The sequence below is a fragment of the Oncorhynchus kisutch genome, linkage group LG30, assembly GCF_002021735.2.
Source record: "Oncorhynchus kisutch isolate 150728-3 linkage group LG30, Okis_V2, whole genome shotgun sequence".
NCBI classification, from domain to species: Eukaryota; Metazoa; Chordata; class Actinopteri; order Salmoniformes; family Salmonidae; genus Oncorhynchus; species Oncorhynchus kisutch.
This window is the reverse complement of record NC_034203.2, coordinates 23,713,244-23,732,388: the sequence shown is the minus strand read 5'-3', so window position 1 is coordinate 23,732,388 and position 19,145 is coordinate 23,713,244. Positions and strand designations below refer to the sequence as shown.

At 41.3% G+C, this 19,145-nt stretch overlaps 1 protein-coding gene and 1 pseudogene across 8 annotated transcripts; one reads left to right on the top strand and one right to left on the bottom strand.

Moving 5' to 3' along the window:
* Positions 1-160: 160 nt before the first annotated feature.
* Positions 161-1,792, bottom strand: LOC109874711 (cell division cycle protein 20 homolog; annotated as a pseudogene).
* Positions 1,793-7,560: 5,768 nt separating this feature from the next.
* LOC109874976 (tRNA selenocysteine 1-associated protein 1-like) lies at positions 7,561-16,201 on the top strand. Of its 8 annotated transcripts, none has more exons than XR_004206379.1 (11): positions 7,601-7,770; positions 8,534-8,631; positions 9,454-9,553; positions 9,831-9,895; positions 10,015-10,067; positions 10,278-10,409; positions 10,702-10,750; positions 10,880-10,999; positions 11,148-11,394; positions 11,547-11,592; positions 14,930-16,201. XR_004206379.1 is itself a non-coding variant. In XM_020467068.2 (9 exons), exons 1-9 carry the CDS (start codon positions 7,735-7,737, stop codon positions 15,070-15,072), a joined length of 975 nt encoding a protein of 324 aa, XP_020322657.1. In that variant the 5' UTR covers positions 7,561-7,734; the 3' UTR covers positions 15,073-16,201. The 8 variants fall into 8 exon arrangements, 1 of the variants encoding a protein (XP_020322657.1); XR_004206381.1 differs by having other exon boundaries at positions 7,604-7,770; positions 9,852-9,895; XR_004206377.1 differs by having other exon boundaries at positions 7,600-7,770; positions 9,454-9,895.
* Positions 16,202-19,145: the final 2,944 nt, after the last annotated feature.

The following is a 19,145-nucleotide window of genomic DNA, read 5'->3' as shown; positions in this document are numbered from 1 at the left end:
GTTCATTTATTGGAATTTCCGGAGGCGTGGTCTTCGACATCACTTCATGACCTTTCGAGATGCAGAAACTTGGATGAGCGAGGTTCGAGTTCAAACAAGGAAGCAAAAAATTGATTTGACACTTACCATTGAGCTCTGCCACTTCAGTCAAGGAGGGGTACTACCAGATGACTATGTTGTTGTGGGAATATCCGAGGCTGGAGACCAATTCCTTGTAGTTTGGCGCAAACATCAACATCAAAGAGGAGATCTGTAAGGCAGATTAGAACACTAGTTAACTTCAGATCATACGGCATAGCAGTTATGGAAAGTAAAACTTCAAAAATGGCTGGTATGCAAATACACATGCTGCTATGACTGAGCAAGGCCCTGGAGGTAATAACAAGGTACATTTTGTTAGAGTTCAAGGTGGGTGCAGTTACCTGAGACTGAGTGTCCAGACCATTGATGCAGGAGCCACAGTTGACGTTCCAGATGCGGATGTGGCAGTCTCTGGTGCCACGTCCAGAAGCAAGAATGTTGTGTTCCCATGGGCACCAGGCCAGAGCCTAAAACATTTTTGTAAGATAAATTAGTGTGCAGCAAAGTGTCATGTAATACAAACAACTCCTTCCTTCAATAAAAACATTGTAGTTTTGAATTTCACAGCAAGATATTTTTAAGTTCAAAATGTGTTCACCTTGACTGCTCACTGAAGCAGTGGACAGAACTGCTGCCTTGGCCACTACCATCCTGCACACCTGACCACACATACACCAGGTTGTCGTTGCCTCCAGAGGCCAGGTATCTTCCGTCAGGGGACCACTTCAGCCCACACACATCCTGAGAGTGCCCAGACAGGGCGAGGTGGTCGGCTACCCTCACATGGTGGTGGATGTGACCCGATCTGGAGCCTCTTGAAAAAACAAAGCATAAAATGTTTAAACACTAATGCTATTTTTGCTCAGTTGACAAATGAAGTGATCAGATTAGTCAAAAGATGAATAATTGGGAAAAAGATTAGAATTGAGCTGCCTGTTTAGACATAATAGAACATCTTGAGCATAAGTATCACAAAAGATCCTGGCAGGACAGAGACTTGACTATTCCAAATTTGACATTCAAGACATGATTCTTTACCTGGAGAGAATATAATCGTTCCAACTCAGGCTGGTAACTCTGGCAGTGTGGCTGGCCATGCTGCGTAGACATTTCTGGTTCTCCACATCCCACAACTACGATAAGTCAAATTCAGGTGAAATATTTGAAAAACAGAAAGCATCAAATTATTCTCCCCAACACCATAACATTGCAATGAAGCCAAATATTTAGATGAGTACTGGGTGTTCACTTCAGACATTTACATGAACTTTGCAGATGGAGTGCGAGGAGGACTATGTCACCCTGGTCTGCGTCCCACAGGTAAACTGTTGTAAAGGGCAACCGCTAAAAGGTTCCGACTGCTCCAGTCCAGTAGGTTCAAATCTGTGGGAAGAGAAAGGGAAATAAATTGTTAAGTCAGTTAAAGAATACTCCTGCCACCACAACTAATTTAATTAAGTCGATAGAGTAGAGATGAAAGGGCCAGATCCCAATTTGAGATAGTTGCTTTAATCACTTTCTGCAAATTTCCCACTGAAATCTATGTGTTATTGGTAGTGTTGAAAATGCAATAGAAACACATTGAACTCTATAATAATTTTTTGTACATTAAAACTTGAGCGAAAAACTACAATTTGTGTGCACTACGTCATCACGATTTTTATCCAAAACAAGTCAGTTTGTGGAAGTCACTGGTGGGGTAAATGCGCATATTGTCTTTAGGCGAATGTTTGAGAATTAATGATATGTCGCTAATTGGATGGAAACCTAGTGATGAGGAAATAAATGCAAGATTTGTCAATTCTTGCAAGTTCATTTATTGGAATTTCCGGAGGCGTGGTCTTCGACATCACTTCATGACCTTTCGAGATGCAGAAACTTGGATGAGCGAGGTTCGAGTTCAAACAAGGAAGCAAAAAATATATAATCCATTGTTCTATACTGTGGTAGGCGGTTTTAGCAACAGCTGTGCTGGACTGTGGACGACATGGATGATAGTTCCGATGGTATGTGTGGGGATGACGAAAGTCATGGACCTGGATGGTCTGTGGTGAAAAGTAAAAGGAAAAAGAATATCTCTGCTATAAGCGCTGCTGTCAGCATTGGCAGTTATAGTGTTGAGAACGTGAAGAGGGTGAAGGTAGTGAAAAACAAAAGTAATGATGTGTCAGAGTGGAAAGTTGTAATCATGTTTGATGTGACCACAGGGTCTCATATACACCTTATTCGATTAAGCAATGCCATTAAGAAAGAGATAGGGGAAGTCACATTATCCCGGTTCATTGGTAATGGTAGGCTGTTAATATTTTGTTTTGACCATGTTCAACAAGGGAAGATTCTAAACATGAAAACTCTCAATGGGAAGAAAATCACAAGTCATGTCCCTGAAGCTTCGGCTAAGCTGGGGGGGGGGGGGGGGGGGGGGGGGGAAGGTGGTTCCTTGGTGTACTGAAGAGTGCACTGCAGCTATTCAAGAAAGAAATAGGGCTTACAGAGTGTTGCATAAGAACATGACTCCTGTGAGTCTAGTTGATTTCCAAAGGATCAAGGGTCATTAAGTCTGTGAAGATAAATACATGGAGACAGTTCTGCTCTACAATAGGCAGGGGTACTGAGCTGGGGGGATGTATGGTCTATGTTGAAGAAGATGACTGGAAGAAGCAAGTCCACTTGAATTGGGGGTTATACCTTCTGGTTGGAAACGTGCAGTAATACCTTTTGTAAAGCCTGGAAAGGACCCTTCATGTGCTGATAGTTATAGACCATTAGCACTTGTGTAAACTTGTGTAAACTGATAGAAAAGATGACAGTCAATAGATTGTCATATTTCCTGGAACATAGAGGTTTATTGAGTCAATGTCAAAGTGGATTCTGTAAAGGTAGATCTACTTTGGGTGCATTAGTAAAGGTGAGCAATGAAGTTGAAAAAACTCTGGTCATGAAATAAATAATGGCTACTGTCTTTTTTGACATTGAAAAGGCCTATGACACGATGTGGAGAGAAGGCCTATTGATTAAGATGGAAAGACTTAGTATTGGTGGGAGATTATATAACTGGGTTTTGGCCTTCTTATTTAATCGCTATTTTCAAGTTAAAATTGGATCCATTTTATCTGATGACTATGGAGTTGACAATGGTATACCTCAAGGCAGTGCTATCAGTCCTATTTTGTTCAACATTATGATTAAAGATGTGTTTTCGAATGTAGGTAGGGTTATTGGGGCTACCCTATATGCTGATGATGGAGCTATTTGGAAGAGGGGAAGGAATGTCTCTCATGTGATCAAATCTATTCAACAAGCTATAGTGGATGTTGAAACATGATTGACTGGGGTTTTAAATTGTCAGTGGTGAAGTTTTGTATGTTATTCTCGAATAAAAAAGTTGCTGATAATATAGTTGTTTCTGTATGGCTAGCCTATGGGGAGGGTTTCTAAGAACAAATATTTGGGTCTATGGTTCAATGAGTGATATATATAGAAAGATCATATCATAAATGTTGAAACAGAGTCTAAGAAGGTGGTCAATCTTATGCGCTCAGTCTCTGTTATGAATTGGGTGTTGACAGACAATCGTTGATGGATATTTATAGCGCTCTTATCAGGACTACAATTGATTATGGGTGTATAGTTTATGAACAGCGACAAAGACGGCTTCAGAAGCAGGACATAATCCAGTAATTAGCTTTAAGGATATGTATTGGTGCATTTAAATCAACATATGTATGTGCCTTACTTGTGGAGTCAGATGAGATGCCTATGGATATACGGCGTCAACAAAATGTAATTCGCTTATTGGGTTAGGTTTAAAAGCTGTGAGGTTGAGCATCCCACTGCTACTGTTCTAGATGACTGTTGGGAATATACTAGTAGACAAGGAAGTGGTTTTGGTTGGACAGTTGGAAAGCGTGCCAATGAGAGTGTTTTGAGGGAGTTGGAGGTTGGCCCTTCTGTGGTAATAGGGGGTGATCCTCCATGGTTACTACCATATCCTGTTGTTGATCTAACCTTGGTAGAGAAAAGGAAAGATTGGTCAGAAGTCAGTGATATAGGAAAATTAGTTTACAATTACATTAGTATAAGTTTTTATGCTTTTTTACTGCTTTTCACAGATGGACCCAAGGACACAGATATTGGGCACACAGGAGCAGGCATTTACGTTCCTGAATTTGATATGCATATACTGTATGTAGATGACTAACAGATGAACTGTCAGTATACTCAGTTGAACTGTTGCCGATAATAGTTGCCCTCCAGTGGGTGGAGGATGTACAACCTGTTAGAATTATAGTATACTCAGATTCTCTGACTGTACTGAATAGTTTATAATCTGGTAAATCTAATAGAAGTGACCTTCTATTGGCGGTATTAATATTATTATGGAGAATTGAGAGAATGGGTGTAGTAGTGAGATTCTGCTAGATCCCAGCACATCTGGGTGTGGAAGGGAATTCAATTGTAGACCAGTTAGCTGAAAGAGCTTTGAAACAAGATATAATTGATATGAATGTTCCACTGGGTAGAGATGAGGCCAAATGTAAGATCAGAGACATTGTGATAGATGTGTGACAGAAGAGATGGGACTCTGAGCACAAGGCTAGCATATATAGGCCCTCCAAAGAAAGGTCGGTGGACAAAAATTCAAAGGTCAGATTAGGAACAACGAGGTGGTGTTTGCTCGATTGCACTTAGAACATTGTACATTGAACTCATTACATTTGGTTGTCAAGAATGTGAATGGTTTATGTCTGGAGTGTGTGGTTGATGAAATGGTGGAGCAGGTGTTGTTATATTGGGGCTCCTGAGTGGCGCAACGATATAAGGCACTGCATCTCAGTGCTAGAGGTGCCACTACAGACCCTGGTTCAATTCCAGGCTGTATCATAAACGGCCATAATAGGGAGCAGCATAGGGCGGTGCACAATTGGCCCAGTGTCGTCTGGGTTAGGGTTTGGCCGGGGTAGGATGTCATTGTAAATAAGAATTTGTTAATAACTGACTTGCCTAGTTAAAACATTGTTGAAGAGAGGGAAAGATTGAATTGTTGGGTCATTGAGCTTGGGGGGGGTTTGGAAGGGATTTTCAAATGATTTGTCACATGCGCCGAATACCTTACAAGCCCTTTACCAACATTGCAGTTTTAAGAAGATACCCCCCCCCAAAAAAAGTAAGAGATAGGAATAACAAATAATTAAAGAGCAGCAGAAAATAACAATAGCAGGGCTGTATTCAGGGAATACCCGTACAGAGTCAATGTGCGGGGGCACCGGTATTGAGGTAATATGTACATGTGGGTAGAGTTATTAAAGTGACTATGCATAGTTAATAACAGAGAGTAGCATCAGCTGTCTTGATCACGTTGAGGGAGAGGTTGTTGTCCTCGCACCACACGGTCAGGTCTCTGACCTCCTCCCTATAGGCTGTCACATCGTTGACGGTGATCAGGCCTACAAATATTGTGTCATCAGCAAACTTAATGATGGTGTTGGAGTCGGGCCTGGCCGTGCAGTCATGAGTGAACAGGGAGTACAGGAGGGAGCTGAGTACGCACCCCTGAGGGGCCCCCGTGTTGTGGATCAGCGTGGTGGTTGTGTTGTTACCTACCCTTACCACTTGGGGGTGGCCAGAATCCAGTTGCAGAGGGAGGTGTTTAGTCCCAGGGATTCTCTGCCTCTAACCCTATTACAGGGGCTGAGTCACTGGCTTACTGGGGCCCTCTCATGCCGTCCCTGGAAGGGGTGCGTCACCTGAGTGGGTTGATTCACTGATGTGGTCATCCTGTCTGGGTTGGCGCCCCCCCTTGGGTTGTGCCATGGCGGAGATCTTTGTGGGCTATACTCGGCCCTGTCTCAGGATGGTAAGTTGGTGGTTGAAGATATCCCTCTAGTGGTGTGGGGGCTGTGCTTTGGCAAAGTGGGTGGGGTTATATCCTTCCTGTTTGGCCCTGTCCGGGGGTGTCCTCGGATGGGTCCACAGTGTTTCCTGACCCCTCCTGTCTCAGCCTCCAGTATTTATGCTGCAGTAGTTTATGTGTCAGGGGGCTAGGGTCAGTTTGTTATATCTGGAGTACTTCTCCTGTCCTATTCGGTGTCCTATGTGAATCTAAGTGTGCGTTCTCTAATTTTCTCCTTCTCTCTCTCGGAGGACCTGAGCCCTAGGACCATGCCCCAGGATTACCTAACATGATGACTCCTTGCTGTCTCCAGTCCACCTGGCCGTGCTGCTGCTCCAGTTTCAACTGTTCTGCCTTCTTATTATTTGAACATGCTGATCATTTATGAACATTTGAACATCTTGGCCATGTTCTGTTTTAATCTCCACCCGGCACAGCCAGAAGAGGACTGGCCACCCCACATATGCTCTCTCTAATTCTCTCTCTTTTTTTTTTCTCTCTCGGAGGACCTGAGCCCTAGGACCATGCCCCAGGACTACCTGACATGATGACTCCTTGCTGTCCCCAGTCCATCTGACTGTGCTGCTGCTCCAGTTTCAACTGTTCTGCCTTATTATTATACGACCATGCTGGTCATTTATGAACATTTGAACATCTTGGCCATGTTCTGTTATAATCTCCACCCGGCACAGCCAGAAGAGGACTGGCCACCCCACATAGCCTGGTTCCTCTCTTGGTTTCTTCCTAGGTCTTGGCCTTTCTAGGGAGTTTTTCCTAGCCACCGTGCTTCTACACCTGCATTGCTTGCTGTTTGGGGTTTTAGGCTGGGTTTCTGTACAGCACTTTGAGATATCAGCTGATGTACGAAGGGCTATATCAATAAATTTGATTTTGATTTGTGGTATGTAAATTGGAGTGGGTCTAGGGTTTCTGGGACAATGGTGTTGATGTGAGCCATGACCAGCCTTTCAAAGCATTTCATGGCTACAGATGTGAGTGCTACGGTCGGGTAGTCATTTCGGCAGGCTACCTTAGTGTTCTTGGGTACATAGACTATGGTGGTCTGCTTGAAACATGTTGGTATTACAGACCCAGACAGGGAGAGGTTGAAAATGTCAGTGTAGACACTTGCCAGTTGGTCAGCGTATGCTGACCAGGTTATCTGTCTTGCTCTGCCGCCTTGTGAATGTTGACCTGTTTGAAGGTCTTACTCACATCGGCTGTGGAGAGCGTTATCACACAGTCATCTGGAACAGCTGATACTGTCATGCATGTTTAAGTGTTACTTGCTTCGATGAGAGCATAGAAGTTATTTAGCTTGTTTGGTAGGCTCGTGTCACTGGGCAGCTCTTGGCTGTGCTTCCCTTTGTAGTCTGTAATAGTTTGCAAGCCCTGCAACATTCTGCGAGTGTCAGAGCCGGTGGGGATGGGAGAGCATCTATTAGAAGTTAGCAGGGCTCTTTTTTATTTTCTCAGAAGTATTGAGTTAGGTAGGATTTAGAAATGTTGTAAACTGTGATTGACCCCACACTCCAGTACAGTAGGTGGCGGCATGCACTTTTAAAGTTGGTATGTCATGATATATGATAGAAGTAGAAGAAGAAAACCTCGCATAATTTCACGACGCAGCCATTTGAAACAACGCCAGTTTCGTGAGGAGGAGTTAGCTAACGGTAGTTATTAGCCAGCCTTTCGTTGACGAAGCTACATAACTTACATATTCGCATTTATTGGAGACCCTCCGACAATAAACCACCAAGATGTTCAACAGAATGACAAGCCTTTGGATGGGTGATGTATGTTCGCTCTGAATAATTTTGCAGTAACGTGACTGGTAACAAACGTTTTAGCACAGACAATTGTTTTAGCTAGCTAATTTAGCAACGTAATTTACTAACGTTAGTTAGCTAACGTTAGATACCGCACAACTTTTTGGGAGACATAACGGTAATGTGTATGGTGTTATTTTAAAAACAGGATAAGAAATACAGTCAATGGTGTATTCGCAGTGTTTACTTTTCTAAAGTAACGTTAACGTTACTGGGATATTTTAAGCAATTAGACCTGAGGTGTGGTATTTGGCCAATATAACGTTATCACGGCTAAGGGCTGTTCTTAGTCACAACGCAGCTCTGGAGTGCCTGGGCATAGCCCTTAGCCATGATATATTGGCCATCTATCACAAACCCATGAGGTGCCTGTGGCATATTGGCCATATACCACTCCTCCTCAGGCCATATTGCTTAAATATACCATGGCTTTCAGCCAATCAGCATTCAGGGCTTGAACCACCTGTTTTATAATTGCAATGGGTATGACAACGTCTAATTTTACAACTCTAATTATGTTGCTAACCAATTTTATAATAGCAATAAGTGACCTCAGAGGTTTGTGCTATATAGCCAATATACCACTGCTAAGCACTGTCCATGCATTCTGCTTTGCGCATGGTGGTATATTGGCCAAATGCCAATATACCCCCCCCCCCCCCCCCCCCCTCTTATTGCTTAAGTGTATATCTTACAGACAGCTACTCAATCTTTTTTATTTTCTTTATAGCTGGACCCATACATGGATGAGAATTTCATCAAACAGGCCTTCAGCACTATGGGCGAGACGGCGTATGGTGTTAAGATCATTACCCACAGAGTAACGGGGTATGTTAATCACAGATGTGTTTAATGTAGTGAGTGATATCATGTTTAGCTAGCTCTCAAACCCTTCTCTCCATAGGGTTTTCAGCCTAAAAGTTGACAAAACAAAAAGGAGAATAGACGAGGTACCATTGTTACGCAGTTAGAGCAAGCAGGCATGATTTTCACAACAAGAAGGCACCAGAGCCTGCAATGCGATCAGGTTCCCACTAGATAACAAGCCTGTGAAGAGCATGAGTTGTGAGTAACATTTGCCAGCTTGAGCTAGCTAGCATACGAACTCAGTAGCACATCTACTAGCACAGAGTAGATCCTCCATATGATGTCTAAAAAAAGTTTGATGTGGGTAGTTCCGAAGATATCCTCAAATAGGTTAATGAATATAACCAGACCACACTGTTACTTTGGTTATTAAAAACTCATGTTTCCTACTCTTTAACATTTAGAGCAAGTGTAATGAAAGTCCCCCGGGAAGATGCCTTAATCAGTAGGCGCTAATGGTAGTTAGCATATATGAATGGGCTAGTGTGTAGCATTTGTTTCCTCCTTTGAAAGTAGCCCACTGACCAGTTTGTAATACACACTGTGGCATTGTACATAGATCAAGCCAATACATGCCCAAATGTGCATCTGTCACTGATCAAAATACAATCTAATTGGACCCCATCAGCTACAAAGTCAAACCTAAAACTTTACTGAGTTCATACTGAAATTCCAAAATACAGTATTTGTGGGATATTATTACCCTACATTGGGTTTTTTTCTGTCCTGTTTCTAAAATGTGGGTGTATCATATTGTCACTAATACAATCTCTTGTGCTACAGAGGATCGGCAGGCTATTGCTTTGTGGAAATGGCAGACGAAGCCAGCGTTGACCGATGCGTTCACAGACTGAATGGGAAGCTTGTTCCTGGATCAAACCCGGTGAGCACTCATTATATGCTTGACATTTCTAATATTCATAGTTCATTTAAACAACTTACTGATTATGTATTAGTGGACAACCACCCTCTCGTTTTAGTTTGATGCTTTTTGCAAAATGTGTTGTGGATAGCGGAGCTTCACTATCATTGGCCCCCCACCTTAATTTGAGGTTGATGGAACATAATATCTCAAATTTACATGACAGCCAAGTTACTGAGCTCCGTTTTCTTCCTGATGGTGGTGGTTGAGGCTGTTTGTAAATTTACTTTGTTTGAAGCTGGTGAATAAACTCTGTTAGGAACTAACTGACGAATGGGATAAAGCCTGTACTGGGTGGTGGAGGTATGTAAACCAAATAAAATGTCATTTTCTAATATACTCTTTATTTTCTAGCAATATGTCCTTACTACACGCATTTGTCTTTGAAGGTTCTTGATTGCTTGTTCTTTCTTCCTGTATAGCCCAGAAAGTTTAAGTTAAACTATGCAACTTACGGGAAACGGCCAGAAGCTGGGTAAGCCTGTTGAACTTTCTTCCTCATTTTGAGGCATTCTTCTGTTGTTGGAACCTGCAGTAGTGTTTATTATGTACACTGCTCTGTGATATTTTCCACCTACAGAAAAAGTGATTGTAACAAAAGAAACCGCTAGATGCATTGATGTTGGTAACTTAGTACGCCTTGGTTATCTCTCTTGCTCTCTGTCCCTCTCATGGCTCTGCTCAGCCTGGAATTTTCAGTCTTTGTCGGAGATCTGTCTTCAGAGGTGGATGACTACCAGCTCCATCAGTTCTTCCTGAAGAAGTACCCTTCCTGCAAAGGAGGGAAAGTGGTCTCTGATCAGTATGGTAACTCCAGGTATGAGCGCTGAACAGACATAGTCATGTTATTTGGTGATGCTGGTAATGCACCACCTGATTTGAACAAAATTTGAATGTAATTTCTGCTTCAGATGGATTAATCTGACATTTCATTACATTTAAATTCCTTGTAAAATCGCATGGCATTTTTAACAATGTATTTGTTTAATTGGATTGTGTGGAGACATATCTGTGTCTTGCGTATCTTCACCGCTGGTATATTTTCCCCAAAATACTAGAAAAGGTTTGTTTCTGACATTTATGCTAAAACTATTGTTTTCCCCATATAGGGTAAGCAAGAGCAACTCACAATTGAAGTGATGCTACTTCATATTAAAAGTAAAACAACAAGTTTCAGTTCTACCATACCATTTTGTTTTCTAATTAATTACGTGTTTGATAAGCATGATAAGGTGAGCCCGGAGAGAATGTGTGCTCAGGGTTTTAGTGTTGTGCTTTATCTCGCAGAGGTTATGGTTTCATCAAGTTTGGGGACGAGAACGAACAGAAGAAAGCCATCGATGAGTGTCAGAACGCCACAGGCCTGGGGACGAAACCAATCAGGATCAGCATAGCTGTGAACAAGAGGTATGGTTCTATTACTGTGGAAATTATTTGATTAGTGTCATGCCGGTCACTCTTTGTTGAAAGTTGATCTCATATGCATGATTGTCCTCCTAACTTGACATCCACTGAACCTAACATCATTTCCCCCCCATGTTTCCTTGCTTTTTAGCCATAAAATGAACAGCTATAACAACCAGAACCACAACTCCTACCACAACAATTACCAACAGCCGTACTATCAACAACCCAACCAGAACTACTACCCTCATTGGGGCTATGACCAGTACAACAGCTATAACTATGGTGGCTATGGTCCCTATGGAGGGTACCCTGCTCCAGGCCCCCATGGGATGATGGGACCCCCACCTCCCATTGGCATGCCCCCCATGCCCACAGACATGCAGACTTCCTCTGAGGTAAGGCTTCCTGACAAGCTCCTGGGATCTTCCCCTCATAATTCCCCCCGTACCTTATCCCTTAATGTAATGATATGTCAAAAAATTATTGCTAACAGTCATCTTCAACGGTTCACAATGATTAATTTCAGTTGTCTTGTTCTTCCCATTAGCAAACACAGGAGTCCACAGATGAGCCTGAAGAAGAGGCAGCAGAAGGTAAGTCCTCACAATCCTATTATATGTACTAAAGGAAAATGCAATGTGCTGCAGATAAGTTATTTGTTTCTTTTAACCTTTTCACACGTTCCAACACACAGGTGTGATCGCTCTACAGTGGTCCCTGTAGCGTATGATCAGACTGTGATTAGAACGCTTATTTAGAACGTCCAGTTTCGAATGATGAGCTGGCCATTTTTTTTCAGAAACACAGTCTGTACAAAGTTATGTTCAGAATGTGAGCAGTTTATTTTTGGATTCAATGTTCAGACATTCACAGAAGTAGCTATAGTGTAACACAATCATCCAAACCGGAAAAATGTGGGCTACATTTGTCCTAGCGCTTTCTGAGGAAAGATTGAAATAACACAACCAGTCACATTTTTATAACTCGTGGCTGACAAACTACAAAATGAATTAGTTAATAGCAATTACTACTTATAATTAATCACATCACAGGTGAGCTCACCATTGATCAAAATAATAGAGTAAAACACTTTATAGAAATCGAAAGTAATTCGACGATGGCTAGTTTGTGCGTGCCGCCATGCTTGTTTTTTTTTCCGCATCAGCCAAAGATGAGACAAGATGAGTTTGGTCTATTTATAGTATGCATGTTGAAGGGGGTGTGTCATCTACGATCATTCCCTTCATTCACTAACGGAAGTTTACCTGAAAGATGAGTGAACCATTCCTTCAAGTCATTATACCATCTTTGGTCTGACCGATTACGTGACACCCAGAATGCGTTATATAATGTATACAAACATGGCACAACACATAGCTGGCAAATAGCTTAGCTCATTATAATCAGTACAACCTTCAAAGTATTTTACACACATCATAGTTGTCCATTACAATATACGCAATAATCAGAATATATTATTTGTCACCAGTAATTGAAAACGTGAATAAAACTGTAAATACATTATGCTCCATACATACTGTATGCGCCAACAGTAGAAACGACAACACGATATACAGAAAATAAGGAAATTACTTTGATAGGAATGCACACATGTCCAAGGTTATTATGTCTAAGAAAAACAACAAGGAATGCAAAGCGAGCGCAAGCAAGTGTTCCAATTCTTGCAGGACTGCACAAATATATGCATACTTTATCTGCGCTAACATGAGTGAAGTGCGGTGGGCTCTCCTCGAAGAGAAGTTTATCTGGCTCAGTAAAGCCTCAAACATAAATTGTCCACATCGCTAAAATGGACTACTTACTTCTATGTCAATTAATGAGGTAGTACACACCAATTCAAACCGTTAGAAAATAATTTGAAATTGACAAGTTGAAACTAATTAGCAGGGAACACGTTAACTGTCCTGTTGCGTAATAATCACATTTTGGAACAGTGAGTGCATTCTGACATTACTTGCATAAAACAACTCACGTGGGGTTGACCATAAGAGATATTTGGAACTCCAGTGTGAAAAAGTTAAATGTATTGTTACCATTGCCTGACTGTTACATTGACCCTGTAAAACATTGGTCACCAACCTTTTCTGAGTAAAAATGCAAGCCGAGATCCACCGCTCAGATTTTATTTTATTTTAAGACTTACACTTTAAAAGTTCTGTAGCAATGAGGTTTGTACAGTAGGCGCAATACATTATCACTCCATATCGGCTATGCTAGAATTGCCCTGCCAATGTTCTTCTCAGACCATTTTGAAATTATATAAAACAAATGTTAGGTATATCAACACACTGGTAATGGTAATTGGTCAGCGAGGGGAGGGACGGACAGCAGTGAGGCTGCCTCTTACCTGACTCACTGGCTCTCCCTCCACTGAGAAAAGGGGGCACAGTCTTCCAGCTGAATGCTACACTCAAGTCACACTGCATTATTTCTGCCTTATGCACCAATTCATGTTACTCCTATGACTGGAGAAAGTGAAATATTCCTCGACATTGAAAAATACAAGGCACTAATAATAACCCAAGCTTATCGGAACACTTTGCTTTACTTATTCATAGTGGTTGTAGCGCGAGAGGAAGTTGGGAGAACGTGCATTTTATGGCTTATAACACTGTTCACTTTGCTGAGTAACTTAACCATAACCATCCATAAAAACAGCAGCTCTTTGCTATATTCATTGAGTCTCTCGCTAGTCATGGTTTTAAGTTTTTTTTCTCACGGTATCAACTTTTCTGTGCGTTCAAGGTTTATTTTTAGTCTATGGCTCGTGGAAACTGCAGACATGGAGATCTGATTGGCCTGCGGTAGGCCTATAGGTGTACTTGATTTGTCCTCCTGGCCTGCCGGATAGGCGGCGTTCCATTTTCAGTCACATGAAATGATTAAAAATGAGATCACTTTGCCTTCCCGGCGCTAGGACTGAAGAATCAAGTGCACTTACCACCATATATCTCACACACTACCGTTCGAAAGTTTGGGTCACTTAGAAATGTTTTTGAAAGAAAAGCACTTTATGTCTTATGACTTAACATAATCGTTTGTAGTGCTTTCGCTGAAAAGCCTATTTGAAATCGGACACTTTGGTGGGATTAACAACGAGAATAGTTTTAAAATGATAGACACATGTATGTTTTAAGAATTGTAATTATGAGATTTCTGTGGTTTGAATTTGGCTCCCTCTATTTTCACTGGTAGTTGTCATATCGATCCCGACATCGGGATTGCAGCCATAACCGGTTAACCTGTCCCGGAGTCGCCTCTTCCTTGACGTTGAGACTGGTGTTTTGCGGGTACTATTTAATGAAGCTGCCAGTTGAGGACTTGTGAGGTGTCTTTCAAAAACTAGACCCTCTAATGTACTTGTCCTCTTGCTCAGTTGTGCACCGGGGCCTCCCACTCTTTCTGTTCTGGTTAGGGCCAGTTTGCACTGTTTCTTGGCAATTTCTCATGGAATAGCTTTAATTTCTCAGAACAAGAATATACTTGCGAGTTTCAGAATTGAAATTCTTTGTTTCTGCCCATTTTGAGCCTGTAATCGAACCCACAAATGCTGATGCTCTAGATACTCAACTAGTCTAAAGATGGACAGTTTTATTGCTTCTTTAATCAGAACAACAGTCTTCAGCTGTGCTAACATAATGGTAAAAGGGTTGTCTAATGATCAATTAGCCTTTTTTTAAATCATAAACTAGGATTAGCTAACACAATGTGCCATTGGACACAGGAGTGATGGTTGCTGATAATGGGCCTTTATGGAATATAGATATTCCATAAAACATCTGCCGTTTCTAGCTACAAAAGTCACTTACAACCATTAACAAGGTCTACACTATTTCTCATCAATTTGATGTTATTTTAATGGACTAAAAATCTTTTTTTTTTTCTTTTTTTTTTTCTTCTCCCTGCCAGACCCCAACCCTCAGCTGGATGTGGATGCACTGAACACAGAATACATGGAGAGGAGCGAGGAGCTCTACGATTCTCTCATGGACTGTCACTGGCAGCCACTGGATACCATCACGTCAGAAATCCCGCATTTTTCCACTTCCTGATCTGTTTTCAACTTGTCCTCTGAGTTTAGTATGAAATTAATCTTCTATAAAAGGGTGAAGTTGTGCAGCAAATGTCTTTTTTTTTTTTTTCACCAGTAGACACACAGCATGTTTCTTCACTACTGCCTTTGCCATTTGTATATATTGTTCACATCCTTCCCATTTTGTATTTTTATTTTATGGAAGTAAATGTTATTTTCCGGTCTGCACTAAACTTTCCTTCTAAATTATAGCTAAGTCTTTCTGGCAGTGCATTTGTTTGATTCAGACACTGCATTTTTTTGTATTTGATTAAATGAAGTAATCAATGGTCGTCATCTCCCAGACATGATTTGTTTGTATTTATTTTCAGGAAGAAAGAACATTTTAGTTGTAACTAACTAGTTTTATTTTTCGCAGATTAAACTTCAATTTAAGCTTGTATTTCAACAGTTTGTATCACACCTTTTACATGTGCTTAATCTTGTTTTTTTAAAGTTGCATTATACAGCAATTGGTCTGCCATTTCCTGGTTGCTAAAACTCTAATGGCTTGTTTTGTCAAACTGAAATTCAGAAAACTATGTATAGTGTAGAGAATCACTACCCTCTAAACCGCTGTGAAATATATTTTCAATAACCAAAAATATTGTGTTTGAAGTAAAAGTTGTAAACTTAAATGTGAAGCATCTACACATTAGGTTTGCTTTAAATGAGTGACGGCTCTAACTCACATTTCTATGTGAATTTGGTCGTGACACGCAAAAAGGTAACTCAATTGCTATTGGTCATACACATATTTAGCAGATGGTATTGTGGGTATAGAAACACACGCATTTCGCTATCTCCAACAGTGCAGTAGATACCTATTAATTCTCATGATATACATTTTGTTTTAGACTTGTAATTAATTTCAGCTTTTTTTGTGCCTGGAGCTTTTGGAATAATTCTATTAAAGCTGACTTGGGGGGGTGGGACAGGACGTTGAAGTTTGGTATGTATTATCCAATTATGTGACACTGAACATTTGTGCTTATGCAAAGTTTAGCGCACGTTCATTTAGTCTGGTTTTCAGAACCACAATTGAACTTCTTACTTACATCACTTGCACTGTCAGATGCATATGTTCAATAATAAACAGCCTTATGTAATCAGTGCTCTATGTTCGGGTCTGAAAGACAGCCAACCAATTTTATGAAGCCTTTCCTTTATAAAACTGCTTGTAGACAAGTTCATAAATGTCTTAAGTACAATAAGTGGATAACTGACAGTTTAAAAAGGTCTTAATTTTGTTAATATGGTTTAATTAGCTCTACTATTTCATGAAAAGGACAAAGGAAAAATCATTATGCCTACACATTTTTTATGAGATGTGTGTATGGCTCCAACCATTTCTCCCCCTCTTTCACTCAGGCCTAACCCTCTCCTTTCTTGGTTAAGAGTCCACGTCAATGCCACCTGGGTCTACGGTGGTACCAGTCCTGATATAGGGCCCTCTAGCTGAGACACCTCAGGGCCCCTCCTAGGATCTGTGTGTGGAACGCCGAGAGGCAAGAACAAGAACAACAAGAAGCTGCAGTGGGGTCCCCAAAGGCCCATCCAGAATCGGGTAGGGCCTGAGAACGGCCTCCTTGGCCAACAGTAGGCAGCAGAGACACCGCAAGAAGATGTCATCGGAGACCTCATAGCCTTTTCCCACACACAACTGCTTGCTGCCTCTTGTAGTAGTAGGGCTGGACATCTATCTACAGCACGGAAGGACTCGTAGCAGCTCCCTGTAGAGTTCTCAAGGAGCTTCCGGAACCCCACCCACAGCCCAGAGGTGTCGCAGAAAGAGGGATCTGTACACTGAGAAGAGGAGGCCAACAAAGATGCAGGTCCATCCCCAGCCTGAGCGCAAGAACGCTCTGAATTATGAACAAATAGCAAGATGATTTGAATGTGGTTTTAATTCCGCTCTAGATGCTGATTGGCATAGAATATGTGGATGCAAACAGACTGGCCGTACCTGAGGAAAAGGCCTTGAAACCAATAAGGCAATTATGTATTATTGTTTGAGCCCATCTTAATTCTCACATGTGAAGAAAATTAGTCCCTTTGGCGAAGATGCTGTGTTTGGAAACCCACATGCTCAGGGTGGGTCCAAACACGATCAGACATGACAACAACAGGTGACATTCGAACTTCCCATGAGTCCGACGGCCACCAGGAAGTTATTGAGAAACATCTCAATTTACAATCTGGCCTCAACTGAGACAGGAAATAAGCCTCTATCTCTTCCACTGGGTACAAAATAACCCCCTATAGTTTATTTGTGTATCCAATGATCCTGTAGGTTATTTCGGTATTGTTTACTATGCTAGTGACCATTCCTGCATGTTATAAACCAAGACCTGCAGTTGATGTAAATCAATTTCCATAGAATCAGTCCAAAGGCTTGGTAATTCAATAAAGATGCAATCCTTTGCAGGTTTGTGACATTCAACTCTTGTGTAGATGTCTTGAATATAGTGGCAGGTGTCCTACGTTTCAGAAACTAACTTATTTGAATGTATACTGTAAAATCCAGTTAACCTGTAACCAACACAGTTTCAGTATCCACAAATATTGCTATTTTCTGCAGTTTAAAAATCTTTTAATCCGGACTTTGACTAAGTTACCACTCTGTATTTACTTCCTTAATTTTGCCATGGTTCGTTCTGTTATTGTTGAGGTCACCTCTTACTCATGTAGCATTAAAACACTTGCTCATCCACAATACAGTAGACCGTGAAGTCAAACTGTTAGAGCTGAAGTTAGTTCCCCTGCCCCCCATGCCTTCAGCTCCCATCTCACCACCCTTTCATCAACACCAACAGAGTGGGACATATGTTCACACCTTTGGTCTGTTCCCCCCACGTTGCAGGTATCACATTACCTTTACAAAGTTCAGGGGTTACAGAATGCATTGAGTGAGTCAGCAAGTAGTGTGAAGTTGTGCAACAATATTTGATTCATGTGAGCGCAAGAGCCGCTCAAGATTGTCCTAGTTGAACTGGTTGGCCCACTGTTCTGTGACAGTGCATTTTGTTTTCTTTAACCCTCTACTGTAAATGTCAGTAGAATTCTAAATTACTAGGTCTCCTCCATTTGTCTTCTATTTATTTATTTATATATATATAATCTCTGTACTGTATCCATCCCATCCACGGATGTTCTCTCCATTCTTAGACTCAGCTGTTGGTGTAGGCCTAGAAGCCTGTCTCTGTCAATCAGTGAGCTGGATCTCAATCATTCACTCACCAACTCTGAAATTTCAAGGTCAAGTATTCCTGACTGACTTCCCTCACTGTATATTCTCTCTTTATGCCTATATACAGAGAGTCTAAATCTAACATGTAACTTGTGGGGGAAAATTCCCCCTGGCTCATGATTTATTTTATTTATGCCAAAGAATGTAGTCGACTTGTCTTGCCCATTATATCATTGCACATCCTTCTCTCAGCATCAATGATTTGCCACAGAACTTGATCTATTGGTAACAAGACACTCATCTCTCTGCATGTTTTTGCACTTTGAAATCTAGAGGTGTAGGCATATGTGATGAGAGGATGTATTTTCATGATATGCCTTTCAGTATAGACATTACATTGAGAGAACCAAGCCTATGGGTACGTAGCTTCAACCCCCCCCCCCCCCCCCCCCCCCCACACACACACACACACACAAACACACCAACTGATTAATGGACTGCTGAAAATAAAGAAAATTCACTTGCTTTGATTTTTCTTTTCCATATTATGTCTATCTCTGATAAGCCACCCAGGAAAGGTATGAAAATAGCCCTTATTAATATATGTAGTCTTAGAAATAAGGTTAATGAGATCAATAACTTGCTGCATCAGATAACATTCACATATTTGCCATTTCTGAGACTGACTTGGATAATTCATTTGATGATACATTGGTAGCAATACAACAATATAACATTTATAGAAGAGACAGAAATGCTTATGGGGAGGTGTTGCTGTATATATTCAGAGCCATATCCCTGTAATGCTGAGAGAAGATCTTATGTCAAGTGTTATTGAAGTGTTGTGGTTGCAGGTTCACTTG